The sequence below is a fragment of the Oncorhynchus mykiss genome, chromosome 9 (assembly GCF_013265735.2).
Source record: "Oncorhynchus mykiss isolate Arlee chromosome 9, USDA_OmykA_1.1, whole genome shotgun sequence".
NCBI classification, from domain to species: domain Eukaryota; kingdom Metazoa; phylum Chordata; class Actinopteri; order Salmoniformes; family Salmonidae; genus Oncorhynchus; species Oncorhynchus mykiss.
Genome location: NC_048573.1, coordinates 73,475,242 through 73,495,241, shown reverse-complemented (window position 1 = coordinate 73,495,241; position 20,000 = coordinate 73,475,242). Strand labels below are relative to the sequence as shown.

General features: G+C 43.8%; 1 protein-coding gene across 2 annotated transcripts in view; it reads left to right on the top strand.

The window, feature by feature from the left end:
• LOC110516471 (laminin subunit alpha-5) overlaps window positions 1–20,000 on the top strand; it is a 252,929-nt gene that overhangs the window by 209,558 nt on the left and 23,371 nt on the right. For both annotated transcript variants that reach the window (XM_036988972.1, XM_036988971.1), the window contains 11 exons: window positions 237–422; window positions 2,525–2,667; window positions 4,397–4,576; window positions 9,519–9,658; window positions 9,944–10,088; window positions 10,955–11,088; window positions 11,367–11,532; window positions 13,177–13,311; window positions 15,878–16,029; window positions 16,698–16,830; window positions 17,942–18,085. In XM_036988972.1, coding sequence (XP_036844867.1) covers window positions 237–422; window positions 2,525–2,667; window positions 4,397–4,576; window positions 9,519–9,658; window positions 9,944–10,088; window positions 10,955–11,088; window positions 11,367–11,532; window positions 13,177–13,311; window positions 15,878–16,029; window positions 16,698–16,830; window positions 17,942–18,085 — 1,658 coding nt within the window. The remainder of the gene's footprint in view (window positions 1–236; window positions 423–2,524; window positions 2,668–4,396; window positions 4,577–9,518; window positions 9,659–9,943; window positions 10,089–10,954; window positions 11,089–11,366; window positions 11,533–13,176; window positions 13,312–15,877; window positions 16,030–16,697; window positions 16,831–17,941; window positions 18,086–20,000) is intronic.

Here is a 20,000-nt window from a genome sequence, read left to right as displayed (position 1 = left end):
AGCTCACACCTAATCCGGGTAGAGGGCATTCTGACCCTAGCTCACACCTAACCCGGGTAGAGGACATTCTGACCCTAGCTCACACCTAACCCGGGTAGAGGACATTCTGACCCTAGCTCACATCTAACCTGGGTAGAGGACATTCTGACCCTAGCTCACATCTAACCTGGGTAGAGGACAACCTGATCCTGACCCTAGACCCCAACCCACACCTCTATTCTCTCTCTCTTCCCCAGAGGAGACAGCTAGTGACATTGAGGAGGCTAAAGCATCAGCGGAGGAGGCCAACAGTACAGCAGCGAGAGTAAAGGACACCCTGGCCCCTCTCAAGGAGCAGCTGGACCAATGGCAGCAGCAGTACGGAGACGCCAACACCAACAACAATGACATCCACAAGGCCTTCCTGGAGGCCAACACCTCTGGTAGGTCTTCAACCACTAGACACTACTAGATAGTGGATCTGGTAGGTCCACTAGACACTACTAGATAGTGGATCTGGTAGGTCTACTAGACACTACTAGATAGTAGATCTGGTAGGTCCACTAGACACTACTAGATAGTAGATCTGGTAGGTCCACTAGACACTACTAGATAGTAGATCTGGTAGGTCCACTAGACACTACTAGATAGTGGATCTGGTAGGTCCACTAGACACTACTAGATAGTGGATCTGGTAGGTCTACTAGACACTACTAGATAGTAGATCTGGTAGGTCCACTAGACACTACTAGAGAGTAGATCTGGTAGGACCACTAGACACTACTAGATAGTAGATCTGGTAGGTCCACTAGACACTACTAGATAGTAGATCTGGTAGGACCACTAGACACTACTAGACAGTAGGTCTGGTAGGACCACTAGACACTACTAGACAGTAGGTCTGGTAGGACCACTAGACACTACTAGACAGTAGGTCTGGTAGGACCACTAGACACTACTAGATAGTGGATCTGGTAGGACCACTAGACACTACTAGATAGTAGATCTGGTAGGTCCACTAGACACTACTAGATAGTGGATCTGGTAGGACCACTAGACACTACTAGATAGTGGATCTGGTAGGTCCACTAGACACTACTAGATAGTGGATCTGGTAGGACCACTAGACACTACTAGATAGTGGATCTGGTAGGTCCACTAGACACTACTAGATAGTAGATCTGGTAGGACCACTATACACTACTAGACAGTAGATCTGGTAGGACCACTAGACACTACTAGATAGTGGATCTGGTAGGTCCACTAGACACTACTAGATAGTAGATCTGGTAGGTCCACTAGACACTACTAGATAGTAGATCTGGTAGGTCCACTAGACACTACTAGACAGTAGATCTGGTAGGTCCACTAGACACTACTAGATAGTTGATCTGGTAGGTCCACTAGACACTACTAGATAGTGGATCTGGTAGGTCCACTAGACACTACTAGATAGTAGATCTGGTAGGTCCACTAGACACTACTAGATAGTAGATCTGGTAGGACCACTAGACACTACTAGATAGTGGATCTGGTAGGTCCACTAGACACTACTAGATAGTGGATCTGGTAGGTCCACTAGACACTACTAGATAGTAGATCTGGTAGGACCACTAGACACTACTAGATAGTAGATCTGGTAGGTCCACTAGACACTACTAGATAGTGGATCTGGTAGGTCCACTAGACACTACTAGATAGTAGATCTGGTAGGACCACTAGACACTACTAGATAGTGGATCTGGTAGGTCTACTAGACACTACTAGATAGTAGATCTGGTAGGTCCACTAGACACTACTAGATAGTGGATCTGGTAGGACCACTAGACACTACTAGATAGTGGATCTGGTAGGACCATTAGACACTACTAGACAGTTGATCTGGTAGGACCACTAGACACTACTAGACAGTAGGTCTGGTAGGACCACTAGACACTACTAGACAGTAGGTCTGGTAGGACCACTAGACACTACTAGACAGTAGGTCTGGTAGGACCACTAGACACTACTAGACAGTAGGTCTGGTAGGACCACTAGACACTACTAGATAGCAGATCTGGTAGGACCACTAGACACTACTAGACAGTAGGTCTGGTAGGACCACTAGACACTACTAGACAGTAGGTCTGGTAGGTCCACTAGACACTACTAGATAGCAGATCTGGTAGGACCACTAGACACTACTAGACAGTTTCACTACACAGAGGCCTGGGAGGCTGGCTTGACTTCCATTTTGAATATTGCTATTATAGCTGATAAGGATTGATTTTAATAAAGTGGGGTGTAGATATTTGTTCAAGTCTGCTTGAATTGGTAGACTAAATTCAGAGGGGTAAACTGAGGAAGACACGTTTTGGTTGTGCAGCTGACTAGGTTTCCCTTTCCCTAAATGGTATTTAATATTTAAAGTTTAATATAACGTTTATTCGGACATTGTTTATTCGGACATGAAATCATGCAAAAGACTTGTGTTCAATGAAGAACCATTTGCTGAAGTCTGATTGGTTTAGACTGACAGAACATTTCTGTCTGTTTGTCTCTCCAGTGGGTATGTTGGGCGAGGCCATCCCGATACTGATGAAGAAGCTGGACAAGCTGCAGAACCACTCAGCCCAGATGCCCAACATCTCAGAGAACATCCTCAGGATCAGACAGCTCATCGCTGAGGCTCGCAAGGCAGCCAGCAAGGTATGGTGGTTCACACGGGACAAACATAGCCCAGATCCGCAATATGAATACATAGTGTTTGATACCTGTAATTATACTGAACAAAAATATAAACGTAACCTGTAAACGGTTGGGTCACATGTTTCATGAGCTGAAATAAACCATCCTAGAAAAGTTCCATACGCACAAAAAGCTTATTTCTCTCATATTTTGTGCACAAATTGGTTTGCATCCCTGTTAGTGAGCGTTTCTCCTTTGTCAAGATAATTCATCCACCTGACAGGTGTGGAATATCAAGAAGGTGATTAAACGGCATGATCATTACACAGGAGCACCTTGTGCTGGGGATAATAAAAGGCCATTCTAAAATGTGCAGTTTTGTCACACAACACAATGCCACAGATGTCTCAAGTTTTGAGGGAGTGTGCAATTGGCATGATGACTGCAGGAATGTCCACCAGAGATATTGCCAGAGAATTTAATGTTAATTTCTACTCCCAGACAGCTGATAAAACTGTGGGTTTGCACAACCAAAGAATTTCTGTAGAAACCGTCTCAGTGAAGCTCATCTGCGTACTCGTCGTCCTCACCAGGGTCTTGACCTGACCACAGTTTGGCATCATAACCGACTTCAGTGGGAAAATGCTCACCTTCGATGATCACTGACACGCTGGAGAAGTGTGATCTTCACGGATGAATCCCGGGTTTCAACTGTACCAGGCAGATGGTAGACAGTGTGTATGGCATCATGTGGGCGAGCGGTTTGCTGATGTCAACGTTGTGAACAGAGGGCCCCATGGTGACGGTGGGGTTGGGGTATGGGGCAGGCATAAGCTACGGACAACGAACACAATTGCATTTTAACTATGACAACTTGAATACACAGAGATACCGTGTTGAGATCCTGAGGCCCATTGTCGTGCCATTCATCCACCTCCATCAACTCATGTTTCAGCATGATAATGAACGGCTCCATGTCACAAGGATCTGTACACAATCCCTGGAAGCTGAAAATGTCCCAGTTCTTCCATGGCCTGCATACTCACCAGAAATGTAACCCATTGAGCATGTTTGGGATGCTCTGGATCGATGTGTACGACAGCGTGTTCCAGTTCCCGCCAATATCCAGCGACATTGAAGAGGAGTGGGGCAACATTCCACAGGCCACAATCAACAGCCTGATCAACTCTATGTGAAGGAGATGTGTCGCGCTGCATGAGGCAAATGGTGGCAACACCAGATACTGACTGGTTTTCTGATCCACACCAGATACTGACTGGTTTTCTGATCAACACCAGATACTGACTGGTTTTCTGATCCACACCAGATACTGACTGGTTTTCTGATCCACACCAGATACTGACTGGTTTTCTGATCCACACCAGATACTGACTGGTTTTCTGATCCACGACCCTACCTTTGTTTTTAAGGTATCAGTGACCAACAGATGCATATCTGTATTCCCAGTTGGAAAATCCATAGATTTAGAGCCTCATTAGTTTATTATCAATTGACTGATTGACCTATATGAACTGTAACTCAGTAAATTCTTTTGAAATTCTTGCACTTATTATTGTTCAGTTTAGTTTCGGGTTAAAAGTGTCTATTAAATGTAGTTTTTGTATGAATAAAGTATGAATTTTGGTCAAAAATTATGATATTAGAAAATCTATCTATCTGCTATGATTACATGAACGGTTACATCAACATGCATGGCGACCAGTTTATTTACCCCTCTTCTCCCTCTCAGGTGAGCGTACCTGTGAAGTTCAACGGGACATCAGGTGTACAGGTGCGCACCCCCAGTAACCTGGCAGACCTGGCAGCTTACACCTCCCTCAAGTTCTACATCACCCTGCCCGAGGCCTCACGCGCCCGCAGACAGGACCAACCAGACAAACACTTTGTCTTTTACCTCGGAAGCAAGGACGTAAGTTTTTTATTACATTTATCTATTAAATATTTTTAAAATTATTGTTATTTTTGTTATTAATTTTATTTTTTTTTTTTTTTTTTTTTATTTTTTATTGTTATTATAATTATTGTTATTTATTATTAATTAATAAATACTGTTCTTTTACACGTATACTGTGGGACAGAGAATAATCGATGTAAGTATTTTTTCTAAGCATTTCTAAACATTTATAAGCATTCATAATGACATATTCATGAAAGGCTCCCCAAGACTGTGTTTACCTTTAAACATCTTGATCCATAAACTATATGTAATTGTTTGAAGATGTTTAAACCAAGGATCATTTTGCTATTTTATTTAGAATTTAAACACCCCGTTGAAGTATCAATAAAATATATACACACAAATTATTTGATAATTGTTTATTTGACCTTACCGCTATTAGCCCATACAAACGCATTGAATAACAGATTTCAAATCAAATCGAATCAAATTGTGTTTGTCACATGCGCCGAATACAACAGTTGTTGACCTTACCGTGAAATGCCGAATACAACAGTTGTTGACCTTACCGTGAAATGCCGAATACAACAGTTGTTGACCTTACCGTGAAATGCCGAATACAACAGTTGTTGACCTTACCGTGAAATGCCGAATACAACAGTTGTTGACCTTACCGTGAAATGCCGAATACAACAGTTGTTGACCTTACCGTGAAATGCCGAATACAACAGTTGTTGACCTTACCGTGAAATGCCGAATACAACAGTTGTAGACCTTACCGTGAAATGCTTACTTACAAGCCCTTAACCAACAATGCAGTTCGAGAAATATAGTTAATAAAATATTTGCTAAATAAACTAAAGTAAAAAAAATAATAATTAAATAACAATAACGAGGCTATATATATGGAGTACCGGTACCGAGTCAATGTGCGGGGGTACAGGTTAGTCGAGGTAATTTGTACATGTAGGTAGGGATAAAAAAAGTGACTATGCATAGATAATAAACAGAGAGTAGGAGCAGTGTAAAAACAAAGGGGGGGGGGGGGGGGGGTCAATGCAAATAGTCTGGGTAGCTATTTTATTAGATGTTCAGGAGTCTTATGTCTTGGGGGTAGAAGCTGTTAAGGAGCCTTTTGGACCTAGACTTGGCGCTCCGGTGCTGCTTGCCATGCGGTAGCAGAGAGAACAGTCTATGACTTGGGTGACTGGAGTCTTTGACAATTGTTTGTGCTTTCCACTGACACTGCCTGGTTTAGAGGTCCTGGGTGGCAGGAAGCTTGGCCCCAGTGATGTACTGGGCCGTTCGCACTAAGGGTCTTCTGGAGATTATAACAGAACATGGCCAAGATGTTCAAATGTTCATAAATGACCAGCATGGTCAAATAATAGCATAACAAATGTATTGATGATTTAGAGGTCAGTTCATGCTTTTATAACTTTTACTCACAATTATACACTTCGAAATCCGCTGGTAATGCCACCTTACTCAACACCTTCTTTAAGAACTTAGATATTCCTACAGTTGAACCTGAGACAGTTGCTGAATTAGAAGGAGAGAGGGAGAGAGAGCCTTCTAAACAGTTCTATGGGCATCATACCAGTTTGTACTAGCTAGACGTCTTATACTACATCTCAAGCTAGAGAAAATACACCACTCCTTTAGGTGATCCTGCAATTACATTTTAGAATATCTGGCAACCTTTCCTATCCTTTGCAGAAGACATATACACAATTACATTTTAGAATATCTGGCAACCTTTCCTATCTTTTGCAGAAGACATATACACAATTACATTTTATAATATCTGGCAACCCTTCCTATCCTTTGCAGAAGACATATTTATACACAATTACATTTATAATATCTGGCAACCCTTCCTATCCTTTGCAGAAGACATATACACAATGACATGTTATAATATATATCTGGCAACCCTTCCTATCCTTTGCAGAAGACATGGACCCAGCATGTATCAATTTGTATCCTTATTTTTACTAATTTTTAAAAACCTTTTTATTTTATAATATCTTTATTTTTTTAAACTATTTTATTATATTACTCATTGTATATCATGTCTGCTTTAAAGTCTGGTTTTGGGGTGGGTTTGATTTGGGGATCGGTGTGTTCTGCCCTCAAGCTGTTCTGTCTATCAAAACCTTTGAAAAAAATGGATCAAAAAATTACTGAAATATCACGTTTACAGTGTTCAGACCCTTTACTCCGTACTTTGTTGAAGCACCTTTGGCAGCGATTACAGCCTCGAGTCTTCTTGGGTTTGACGCTACAAGCTTGGCACACTTGTATTTGGGGAGTTTCTCTCATTCTTCTCTGTAGATTCTCTCAAGCTCTGTCAGGTTGGATGGGGAGCATCGCTGCACAGCTATTTTCAGGTCTCTCCAGAGATGTTCAATCGGGTTCAAGTCCGGACTTTGACTGGGCCACACAAGGACATTACTACTTGTCCCGAAGCCACTCCTGCGTTGTCTTGGCTGTATGCTTAGGGTCGTTGTCCTGTTGGAAGGTGAACCTTTGCCCCAGTCTGAGGTCCTGAGAGATCTGGCTGGTTTTCATCAAGGATCTCTCTGTACTTTGCTCCATTCATCTTTGCCTCGATCCTGACTAGTCTCCCAGTCCCTGCTGCTTTTTCTTTGTCATGATGGGGTATTGTGATGTCATGATGGGGTATTGTGATGTCATGATGGGGTATTGTGATGTCATGATGATGAATGTAGATTTATGAAGGAAAACATTAATTGAATCAATTTTAGAGTTGTAGCACAACAACATTTGGGAAAAGGAAAGGGGTGTGAATACCTAACTAATGCACCCTATATCTGAGAGATACAAGAAGAAAACATTTAGTTTTATACTTGTTTTTAAACCCTTATTTTTGACTATAAACAATCTCCATATATACTTTCCTCATCTGTTCAACTTGCACTGGGGGACCTTCAAATGAGTTTTGTGAAGCCTCTGGGCATCCTAGAGCAAAACAGTTGACTCTACAGACAGAAGATGGCAGATCGTCTGTACCGACAGACTCGTAGAGTGAAACGGAGAACATCACCGTGTTCGTGAGAGTCTCATCTTTCCATAAAGGGATGAAAATAGTTTGTACCGCATAACGTTCGGAAGCTACAGACGATTATATGAGAAGACCAATTTTCAGGATGTCCTTTCACCTTTCAAAAAACAGATATCTCTTAACTTATCTCTTAAACTGACAGATTTGTATGGGGATGTTTAAATGATGCTAATTAAATTTCCGCAGGGGTGCGAGGACATCAACTCGGGGGAGTTAACATGATTTTTTAAATCACTACCTCGTCTCTGTAACCCACACATACAATTATCTGTAAGGTCCCCTCAGTCAAGCAGTGAATTTCAAACACAGATTCAACCAGGGAGGTTTTCCAATGCCTCGCAAAGAAGGGCAGCTATGTAAAAAAGGATTAAAAAGAAGCACAGCCAGCAGCTTTGCACCCTGCATACCACAGCTCTGAAGCTAAGCAGAGTTGGTCCTGGTTAGTCCTGGATGGGAGACCAGATACTGCTGGAAGGGCCAGTAGGAGGAAATCTTTCCTTTGGTCAAAAAATACATATCCCAATTCTCCAGGATAGTGATTGGGGACATTGCCCTGTGTAGGGTGCTGTCTTTCCGATGGGATGTTAAACGAGTCTGCTGACTCGCTGTGGTCACTAAAGATCCCATGGCACTTATCGTGCTTATCCGAGATCTATTCGAAGAACCTCCCTAAAGTCTAGAACCACAGACAGATAGGACAACCGCCAACACAAAACACTGCAAGTTATTTTTAAAGATCCTTACTGTCATTTTATTTTTTGTCTTTTTGTAAATGATTGTAAAGCCCAATATGGATTTTTGCCCGGTGTCCTGGCTAAATTCCCAATCTGACCCTCATACCATCACAGTCACCTAATCATCCCCAGTTTACAATTGGCTCATTCGTCCTCTCCCCTGTAACTATTCCCCAGGTTGTTGGGTTCTCAGTCATCTTACCTGATAAGACGAAGGTTAAAACATCTAAAAATTGAAAAGGCGATAACCTGGTTGTCTGCTTTCCAACAGTCACTGGGAGATGCATTTGTCTTTCAGCAGGACAATATCCTAAAACACAAGGCCAAATCTACACTGGAGTTGCTTACCAGGAAGACAGTGAATGTTCCTGAGTGGCCCATTTGTGATTTAAATCTCCTTGAAAGTTTATGGCAAGACCTGAAAATGGTTGTCTAGCAATGATCAACAACAAATTGTAAAGAGCTTGAAGAATTCTGAAAAGAAGAATAATGAGCAAATTTTGCACAGTCCAGGTGTGGAAAGCTCTTAGAGACTTACCCAGAAAGACTCAGTTGTAATCACTACCAAAGGTGATTCTAACATGTATTGACTCAGTGGGTTAAATACTTATCGAATCAAGATATAATAGTGTTTTATTTTTCATACATTTTTTTCAAATGTTAGAAATGTTTCTTCTGACTGTACAGAATATTTTGTGTAGATCGTTGACAAAACACAACAACATTTGGAAAAGGTCAAGATGTGTGAATACTTTCCGAAGGCACTGAAGTCCAGTGATGATGCGTTTCCTGTTTCATGTCTGTAGTCCAGTAATGATGCGTTTCCTGTTTCATGTCTGTAGTCCAGTAATGATGCGTTTCCTGTTTCATGTCTGTAGTCCAGTAATGATGCGTTTCCTGTTTCGTGTCTGTAGTCCAGTAATGATGCGTTTCCTGTTTCGTGTCTGTAGTCCACTAATGATGCGTTTCCTGTTTCGTGTCTGTAGTCCAGTGATGATGCGTTTCCTGTTTCATGTCTGTAGTCCAGTAATTATGCGCGTTTCCTGTTTCATGTCTGTAGTCCAGTAATGATGCGTTTCCTGTTTCATGTCTGTAGTCCAGTAATGATGCGTTTCCTGTTTCATGTCTGTAGTCCAGTAAGGAGTTCCTGGGAATGATGCTGGAAGGGCACAGACTGCACTGGCTCTTCAATGTGGGTGGAGACACGACCGAGGTGGAGATGCCGGAAGATGTCCAAACAGATGGCAACTTCAACAACGTGGTCCTGGAAAGGTAACTACCGCCACGGTCATTGTTTGGATTTGTTCTTACTAGGGAACCCAATGTCCCAACCATTAGACCGCTCCCTCTGTCTCTGTCTCTCTCTCTCTCTCTCTCTCTCTCTCTCTCTCTCTCTCTCTCTCTCTCTCTCTCTTCTATCTCTCTGTCGCTCTCTCTCTCTCTCTCTCCCTCCACTTCTCTCTCTCTCTCTCTCTCTCCCTCCCCTTCTCTCTCTCTCTCTCTCTGTCTCTCTCTGTCTCTCTCTATCTCTCTCTGTCTCTCTACCTCTCTCTATAGGATCCTTCAGTACGGTCAGATGGCCATGACTTCGGAGACCAGAGTGACCAAGGCTGTGGTGGATGCAGTAGGGGACAGCGGACTGCTCAACCTCCAGACTGAAGAGACTGTGTTCTATGTGGGAGGGTACCCTGACACATTCACGGTGAGAGGGAGCTGTGTGTGTGTGTGTGTGTGTGTGTGTCCGGTTCGAAGGACCACAATGTATCCACAGCCTTTCGTAGATATACAATGGTACCAAACATACAATAGACCTTTAGTTTCTCCCGTATACACAACATGACCAAAAGTATGTGGACACCTGCTCGTCGATCGTCTCATTCCAAAATAATGGGTATTAATATGGAGTTGGTCCCCTCTCCCTTTGCTGCTGTAACAGCCTCCACTCTGCTGGGATGGCTTTCCACTAGATGTACACTAGATTGGAACGCCGATTTGATGAACTGACTTGTTGGAAAGGTGTTAACCGATGACGGTGCCACGAGCTCTTCAGTAAGGCCAATGTTTGTCTACGGAGATTGCATGGCTGTATGCTCGATTTTATACACCTGTCAGCAATAGGTGTCCTGAAATAGCCAAATTCACTAATTTGAAGGGGTGTCCACATACACTACATATACACGGAAGTATCTCTACTGTTAGTAACTTATAGATCTGTTTCCTCGCTCAGCTTCATAAGTAACCCATATCTCTCTAGCTTCTCTCAGCTCCTTCAGTAACCCATATATCTCTCTAGCTTCTCTCAGCTCCTTCAGGAACCCATATCTCTCTAGCTTCTCTCAGCTCATTAGTAACATCTCTTCCTGTCTGTTCTTCTCTCAGCTCATTAGTAACATCTCTTCCTCTCTGTTCTTCTCTCAGCTCCTTCAGGAACCCATATCTCTCTAGCTTCTCTCAGCTCCTTCAGGAACCCATATCTCTCTAGCTTCTCTCAGCTCTTTCAGAAACCCATATCTCTCTAGCTTCTCTCAGCTCATTAGTAACATCTCAGTCTCTCTGTTCTTCTCTCAGCCCCCTCTCCAGCTCCAGTTGCCCAACTTCAAGGGCTGTATTGAGCTGGAGACCCTGAATGAGGAGGTGCTCAGTCTCTATAACTTTGAGAACATCTTCCAACTCAACACCACCGAGGAGAAACCATGTGGAAGGTGGGACCATTAGCCTTATCTCAACACTGAATATTAACAAGAGCCACAAACCGCCGTGTGTGGACATCTGGGAGCTATAATTTATATCCCCTATAAAAAAAGATCAACATTTATAGAATTATTACGATCTTATCATTTGCTGTCTATGGCCTAGTTCACGGTCAGCTAGCGAAACCCATATACAAAGCATTTGACGCAAAAATGTGTATGAATTGTCTGTGAATATTGTGATATTGTTTTGGCGTGTTAGTGACGCGTGTTTTCCCTCTGTCCGTCAGAACGAAGCCGGTGTTGACCCAGCAGTGGGTGAACGACGCGGCCTACTTTGACGGGACGGGTTACGCCGAGGTCACCTTGAAGGAGGATACAGGGAAGATGCAGCGCTTTGAACAGGAAGTTAAACTGATGAGTCACAACGGCATCTTGCTCATGCTCCTCAGCCAGGTCAGAGGTCATGCTACTGCTGCTGGGGTTTTGAGTCTCAAGTTCACTATACGGGCATGAAAATATATTTTCTCAGTGTTTAGCACTGGATATGATAGGATTAACAGGGGCAGCAGGTAGCCTAGTGGTTAGAGTGTAGGGGTGGCAGGTAGCCTAGTGGTTAGAGTGTAGGGACGGCAGGTAGCCTAGTGGTTAGAGTGTAGGGGCGGCAGGTAGCCTAGTGGTTAGAGTGTAGGGGCGGCAGGTAGCCTAGTGGTTAGAGTGTAGGGGCGACAGGCAGCCTAGTGGTTAGAGGCAGGTAGCCTAGTGGTTAGAGGCAGGTAGCCTAGTGGTTAGAGGCAGGTAGCCTAGTGGTTAGAGTGTAGGGGCGGCAGGTAGCCTAGTGGTTAGAGTGTAGGGGCGGCAGGTAGCCTAGTGGTTAGAGTGTAGGGACGGCAGGTAGCCTAGTGGTTCGAGTGTAGGGGCGGCAGGTAGCCTAGTGGTTAGAGTGTAGGGGCGACAGGCAGCCTAGTGGTTAGAGGCAGGTAGCCTAGTGGTTAGAGGCAGGTAGCCTAGTGGTTAGAGGCAGGTAGCCTAGTGGTTAGAGGCAGGTAGCCTGAGCTGACAAGGTAAAAAATCTGTCGTTCTGCCCCTGAACAAGGCAGTTAACCCACTGTTCCTAGGCCGTCATTGAAAATAAGAAGTTGTTCTTAACTGACTTGCCTAGTTAAATAAAGATATACAAATAATAATTATATTTAAAAAACTAATGTCCCAGAGGAAACATTTCTTAGACACAAAATAACTGCTGTGTACCATAGTATTATACTGTAGTGTAACTACAGACTGTTTACACTGGGGCCTGATTCATTTGGACGCTGCCTGTCACGGATTTAAAAGCCATTGGAGAAAGTTTGCTACTGCACACTTCAAGGGAAAGGTGGACTTAGCCAATGTATTGATGCCCTGTAGCTTCCTGTTTTAACCTGTCTGTGTATTGATGCCCTGTTGCTTCCTGTTTTAACCTGTCTGTGTGTAGCTTCCTGTTTTAACCTGTCTGTGTATTGATGCCCTGTAGCTTCCTGTTTTAACCTGTCTGTGTGTAGCTTCCTGTTTTAACCTGTCTGTGTGTAGCTTCCTGTTTTAACCTGTCTGTGTGTAGCTTCCTGTTTTAACCTGTCTGTGTGTAGCTTCCTGTTTTAACCTGTCTGTGTGTAGCTTCCTGTTTTAACCTGTCTGTGTATTGATGCCCTGTAGCTTCCTGTTTTAACCTGTCTGTGTATTGATGCCCTGTTGCTTCCTGTTTTAACCTGTCTGTGTGTAGCTTCCTGTTTTAACCTGTCTGTGTGTAGCTTCCTGTTTTAACCTGTCTGTGTGTAGCTTCCTGTTTTAACCTGTCTGTGTGTAGCTTCCTGTTTTAACCTGTCTGTGTGTAGCTTCCTGTTTTAACCTGTCTGTGTGTAGCTTCCTGTTTTAACCTGTCTGTGTATTGATGCCCTGTTGCTTCCTGTTTTAACCTGTCTGTGTGTAGCTTCCTGTTTTAACCTGTCTGTGTATTGATGTCCTGTAGCTTCTTGTTTTAACCTGTCTGTGTGTAGCTTCCTGTTTTAACCTGTCTGTGTGTAGCTTCCTGTTTTAACCTGTCTGTGTATTTGACCCCATCAGGAGAAGTTCCTGAGCTTGGCGGTGCGTCAGGGACGTCTCAGGGTCTTCTATGACGTCACTGGTTCTCTACAGGAGCTGGAGCCTAAAGACCCAGACTCCCCTTACCTCAAGATCAGCGACGCTGAACCCAAATCTGTAAGAAACATTATACTGTTTATACTGTAGCCAGTGTTAAAGCTGCAATATGTTACTTTTTTGGGGGCGACCTGACCAAACTCACAAAGAAATACGAGTTATAGATCTGTTATTCTCATTGAAAGCAAGTCTAACAAGCGGTAGATGTGTTCTCTATGTGCACTATTTCTATGCTTCCCGTTCTTAAGTTTATTTTACTTTAAGTAATAAAGGTGTAAAGTTTGGTGTTTGTGTTGTAAGTTACAGAGTGACTGTTACAGAGTGACTGTTACGGAGTGACTGTTACAGAGTGACTGTTACGGAGTGACTGTTACAGAGTGACTGTTACGGAGTGACTGTTACAGAGTGACTGTTACGGAGTGACTGTTACGGAGTGACTGTTACGGAGTGACTGTTACAGAGTGACTGTTACGGAGTGACTGTTACGGAGTGACTGTTACAGAGTGACTGTTACAGAGTGACTGTTACGGAGTGACTGTTACAGAGTGACTGTTACAGAGTGACTGTTACAGAGTGACTGTTACAGAGTGACTGTTACGTTCAGGTGGTTGTGTTGTATGTTACAGAGTGACTGTTACGTCCAGGTGTTTGTGTTCCTGTGTGACTGTTACGTCCAGGTGTTTGTGTTCCTGTGTGACTGTTACGTCCAGGTGTTTGTGTTCCTGTGTGACTGTTACGTTCAGGTGTTTGTGTTGTAAGTTACTGTGTGACTGTTACGTTCAGGTGTTTGTGTTACTGTGTGACTGTTACGTTCAGGTGTTTGTGTTCCTGTGTGACTGTTACGTTCAGGTGTTTGTGTTGTAAGTTACTGTGTGACTGTTACGTTCAGGTGTTTGTGTTACTGTGTGACTGCTACGTTCAGGTGTTTGTGTTGTAAGTTACTGTGTGACTGTTACGTTCAGGTGTTTGTGTTGTAAGTTACTGTGTGACTGTTACATCCAGGTGTTTGTGTTACTGTGTGACTGTTACATCCAGGTGTTTGTGTTCCTGTGTGACTGTTACATCCAGGTGTTTGTGTTACTGTGTGACTGTTACATCCAGGTGTTTGTGTTCCTGTGTGACTGTTACGTTCAGGTGTTTGTGTTGTAAGTTACAGAGTGACTGTTACGTTCAGGTGTTTGTGTTCCTGTGTGACTGTTACGTTCAGGTGTTTGTGTTCCTGTGTGACTGTTACGTTCAGGTGTTTGTGTTGTAAGTTACAGAGTGACTGTTACGTTCAGGTGTTTGTGTTCCTGTGTGACTGTTACGTTCAGGTGTTTGTGTTGTAAGTTAGAGTGACTGTTACATCCAGGTGTTTGTGTTCCTGTGTGACTGTTACGTTCAGGTGTTTGTGTTGTAAGTTACAGAGTGACTGTTACGTTCAGGTGTTTGTGTTGTAAGTTACTGAGTGACTGTTACGTTCAGGTGTTTGTGTTCCTGTGTGACTGTTACGTTCAGGTGTTTGTGTTGTAAGTTAGAGTGACTGTTACATCCAGGTGTTTGTGTTCCTGTGTGACTGTTACGTTCAGGTGTTTGTGTTGTAAGTTACAGAGTGACTGTTACGTTCAGGTGTTTGTGTTCCTGTGTGACTGTTACGTTCAGGTGTTTGTGTTGTAAGTTACAGAGTGACTGTTACGTTCAGGTGTTTGTGTTCCTGTGTGACTGTTACGTTCAGGTGTTTGTGTTCCTGTGTGACTGTTACGTTCAGGTGTTTGTGTTCCTGTGTGACTGTTACGTTCAGGTGTTTGTGTTGTAAGTTACAGAGTGACTGTTACGTTCAGGTGTTTGTGTTCCTGTGTGACTGTTACGTTCAGGTGTTTGTGTTCCTGTGTGACTGTTACGTTCAGGTGTTTGTGTTACTGTGTGACTGTTACGTTAAGGTGTTTGTGTTCCTGTGTGACTGTTACGTTCAGGTGTTTGTGTTGTAAGTTACTGTGTGACTGTTACGTTCAGGTGGTTGTGTTGTAAGTTACAGAATGACTGTTTCGTTCAGGTGTTTGTGTTCCTGTGTGACTGTTACGTTCAGGTGTTTGTGTTCCTGTGTGACTGTTACGTTCAGGTGTTTGTGTTATAAGTTACAGAGTGACTGTTACGTTCAGGTGTTTGTGTTGTAAGTTACTGAGTGACTGTTACGTTCAGGTGTTTGTGTTCCTGTGTGACTGTTACGTTCAGGTGTTTGTGTTGTAAGTTAGAGTGACTGTTACATCCAGGTGTTTGTGTTCCTGTGTGACTGTTACGTTCGGTGTTTGTGTTCCTGTGTGACTGTTACGTCCAGGTGTTTGTGTTCCTGTGTGACTGTTACGTTCAGGTGTTTGTGTTCCTGTGTGACTGTTACGTTCAGGTGTTTGTGTTGTAAGTTACTGTGTGACTGTTACATCCAGGTGTTTGTGTTGTAAGTTACTGTGTGACTGTTACATCCAGGTGTTTGTGTTCCTGTGTGACTGTTACATCCAGGTGTTTGTGTTGTAAGTTACTGTGTGACTGTTACATCCAGGTGTTTGTGTTGTAAGTTACTGTGTGACTGTTACATCCAGGTGTTTGTGTTCCTGTGTGACTGATACGTTCGGGTGTTTGTGTTCCTGTGTAGTTGGAGATTATCCTCCTGTACGATACGACCACGCGTGTTGTGGTGAGGAACAACCGCCAAACCCTGCTCAACTACCTCTTCACTACGCCTCTGCCGCGCTTCGAAGCCAGCTACTACCTGGCCGGAGTCCCCGAGGACAAGATGCCTCAAAGGTTAGACACATGCACACATACAGTACCAGTCTAAAGTTTGGACACAGCTACTCATTCCAGGGTTTTTCTTTGTTTTGACTATTTTAATAACAGTGAAGACGTCAAAACAATTTTTTTATCAAAACTAGGAAATAACACATATGGAGTCATGTAGTAACAAAAAAAAGTGTTAAACAAATCTAAATATATTTTATATTTGAGATTATTGACAATAGCAACCCTTTGCCTTGATGACAGCTTTGCACACTTTTGGCATTCTCTCAACCATCTTCACCTGGAATGCTTTTCCAACAGTCTTGAAGGAGTTCCCACATATGCTGAGCACTTGTTGGCTGTTTTTCCCTCAACACTTTTCCTTTGAGTCATTGACCTGTTGAAAAATAAATGACAGTCCCATTAAGCACCAACCTACAATGTAGAACATTAGTAGGTGTGTCCAAACTTTTGACTGGTACTGTACATGCACACACACGCAGGAACGCAAACACACACACACACACACACACACACACACACACACACACACACACACAGGAAAGCAAACACACACACACACACACACACACACACACAGGAACGCAAACACACACACACACTATACGTTTCTTAATGTCCTCTCTGAGAATGGCATAAACATAATAATATTGTATTTGTCTCCCTCCTCCCAGCCTGAAGGCCCTGTTCCCTCGCCAGGGCTCTCTGAAGGGCTGTTTTAGGAACGTCAAGGCCATGAATTCACACATCGACCTGAAGAGGATGCCCAGCTCTGGGGTCAGCTACGGCTGTCCCAATGACCTACTGGTTAGTGTATATATATATACACACATGTACACTACCGTTCCAAAGTTTTGGGTCACTTAGAAATGTCCTTGTTTTTGAAAGAAAAGCACATTCTTTTTTTCAATTTAAAATAACATGAAATTGATCAGAAATACAGTGTAGACATGGTTAATGTTGTAAATTACTATTGTAGCTGGAAACTGCAGATTTTTGATGGAATATCTACATAGGTCTACAGGGGGCCATTATCAGCAACCATCACGCCTGTGTTCCAATGGCACGTTGTGTTAGCTAATCCAAGTTTATCATTTTAAAAGGCTAATTGATCACAAGAAAGCCCTTTTGCAATTATGTTAGCACAACTGAAAACTGTTATTCTGATTAAAGAAGCAATAAAACTGGCCTTCTTTGGACTAGTTGAGTATCTGGAGCATCAGCAATTGTGGGTTCGATTACAGGCTCAAAATGGCCAGAAACAAAGAACTTACTTCTGAAACTCGTCGGTCTATTCTTGTTCTGAGAAATTAAGGTTATTCCATGCGAAAAATTGACAAGAAACTGAAGATCTCTTACAATGCTGTGTACTACTCCCTTCACAAAACAGAGCAAACTGTCTCTAACCAGAATAGAAAGAGGAGTGGGAGGCCCCGGTGCACAACTGAGCAAGAGGACAAGTACATTAGAGTGTCTAGTTTGAGAAACAGACGTCTCACAAGTCCTCAACTGGCAGCATCATTAAATAGTACCCTTCAAAACACCAGTCTCAACGTCAACAGTGAAGAGGCGACTCCGGGATGCTGGCCTTCTAGGCAGAGATGCAAAGACAAAACCATATCTCAGACTGGCCAATAACAATAAAAGATGGGTAAAAGAACACAGACACTGGACAGATGAACTCTGCCTAGAAGGCCAGCATCCCAGAGTCACCACTTCACTGTTGACGTTGAGACTGGACAGATGAACTCTGCCTAGAAGGCCAGCATCCCGGAGTCACCTCTTCACTGTTGACGTTGAGACTGGTGTTTTGCGGGTACTATTTAATGAAGCTGCCAGTTGATAACTGTATAACACATCTCTCTCTCGCGTGCTCCCTTTCTCTCTTTCTCTCTTTCTCTATCTCTCTTTGTGTCAGGTGGCCCGTGAGGCCCACTTCTCAGGCCAGAGTTACCTGGACTTGTCTCCAGACAGCATCCCTGGTCTCAGGAACAACTTCTACGCCGGGTTTGGCTTCCGCTCTGACCAGAAGAACGGACTCATGTTCTACCACCAAGCTCAGGTACTATACTCTCCCTTCCTATCTCTCTCTCTCTGTCTCTGTCTCTGTCTCTGTCTCTCTCTCTCTCTCTCTCTCTCTCTCGCTCTCTCGCTCTCTCTCTCTCTCTCTCTCTCTCTCTCTCTTGCCCTCTCTCTCTTGCCCTCTCTCTCTTGCCCTCTCTCTCTCTTGCCCTCTCTCTCTCTCTCTCGCTCGCTCTCTCTCGCTCTCTCTCTCTCGCTCTCTCTCTCCCACTATCTCTCTTGCTCTCCCTCTCTCGCTCTCCGTCTCGCTCTCCCTCTCTCTTGGCCTCTTTCTCTCTCCCACTATCTCTTGCCCTCTCTCCCTCTCGCTCTCCCTCTCTCGCTCTCCGTCTCGCTCTACCTCTCTCTTGCACTCTCTCTGTCTCTTGCCCTCTCTCGCTCTCTCTCTCTCTCTCGCTCTCTCTCTCTCTTGCCCTCTCTCTCTCTCCTTCTCACTCTCCCTCTCTCTTGCCCTCTCTCTCCTTCTCGCTCTCCCTCTCTCTTGCCCTCTCTCCCTCTCGCTCTCCCTCTCTCTTGCCCTCTCTCCCTCTCGCTCTCTCTCTCTCCCTCTCGCTCGCTCTCTCTCTCTCCCTCTCTCTCTCTCTTGCCTCTCTCTCTCTCCCACTATCTCTTTCTCTCCTTCTCTTAGAGATGGATGGATATGCTAACTGTACCTTCACTGTGGTTACAGAATCGTGATTGATTGTAATATGTGGTTATAATGTGTGTGTGTTCTCTGGTCAGGACGGAGTGTGATGTGATGTGTTCTCTCTCGTCAGGACAGAGTGTGATGTAATGTAATGTGTTCTCTGGTCAGGACAGAGTGTGATGTAATGTGTTCTCTCTTGTCAGGACAGAGTGATGTAATGTGTTCTCTCTGGTCAGGACAGAGTGTGATGTAATGTGATGTAATGTGTTCTCTCTCGTCAGGACAGAGTGTGATGTAATGTGTTCTCTCTCGTCAGGACAGAGTGTGATGTAATGTGTTCTCTCTGGTCAGGACAGAGTGTGATGTAATGTGTTCTCTCTGGTCAGGACAGAGTGTGATGTAATGTGTTCTCTCTGGTCAGGACGGAGTGTGATGTGATGTGTTCTCTCTCGTCAGGACAGAGTGTGATGTAATGTAATGTGTTCTCTGGTCTGGACAGAGTGTGATGTAATGTGATGTAATGTGTTCTCTCTGGTCAGGACAGAGTGTGATGTAATGTGTTCTCTCTCGTCAGGACAGAGTGTGATGTAATGTGATGTAATGTGTTCTCTCTCGTCAGGACAGAGTGTGATGTAATGTGTTCTCTCTCGTCAGGACAGAGAGTGATGTAATGTGTTCTCTCTCGTCAGGACAGAGTGTGATGTAATGTGATGTAATGTGTTCTCTCTCGTCAGGACAGAGTGATGTAATGTGTGGTGTAATGTGTTCTCTCGTCAGGACAGAGTGTGATGTAATGTGTTCTCTCTCGGCAGGACAGAGTGATGTAATGTGTTCTCTCTCGTCAGGACAGAGTGGGATGTAATGTGTGATGTAATGTGTTCTCTCTCGTCAGGACAGAGTGGGATGTAATGTGATGTAATGTGTTCTCTCTCGTCAGGACAGAGTGTGATGTAATGTGTTCTCTCTCGTCAGGACAGAGTGTGATGTAATGTGTGATGTAATGTGTTCTCTCTCGTCAGGACAGAGTGGGATGTAATGTGTGATGTAATGTGTTCTCTCTCGTCAGGACAGAGTGGGATGTAATGTGTGATGTAATGTGTTCTCTCTGGTCAGGACAGAGTGTGATGTAATGTGTTCTCTCTCGTCAGGACAGAGTGTGATGTAATGTGTTCTCTCTGGTCAGGACAGAGTGTGATGTAATGTGATGTAATGTGTGATGTAATGTGTTCTCTCTCTGGTCAGGACAGAGTGTGATGTAATGTGTTCT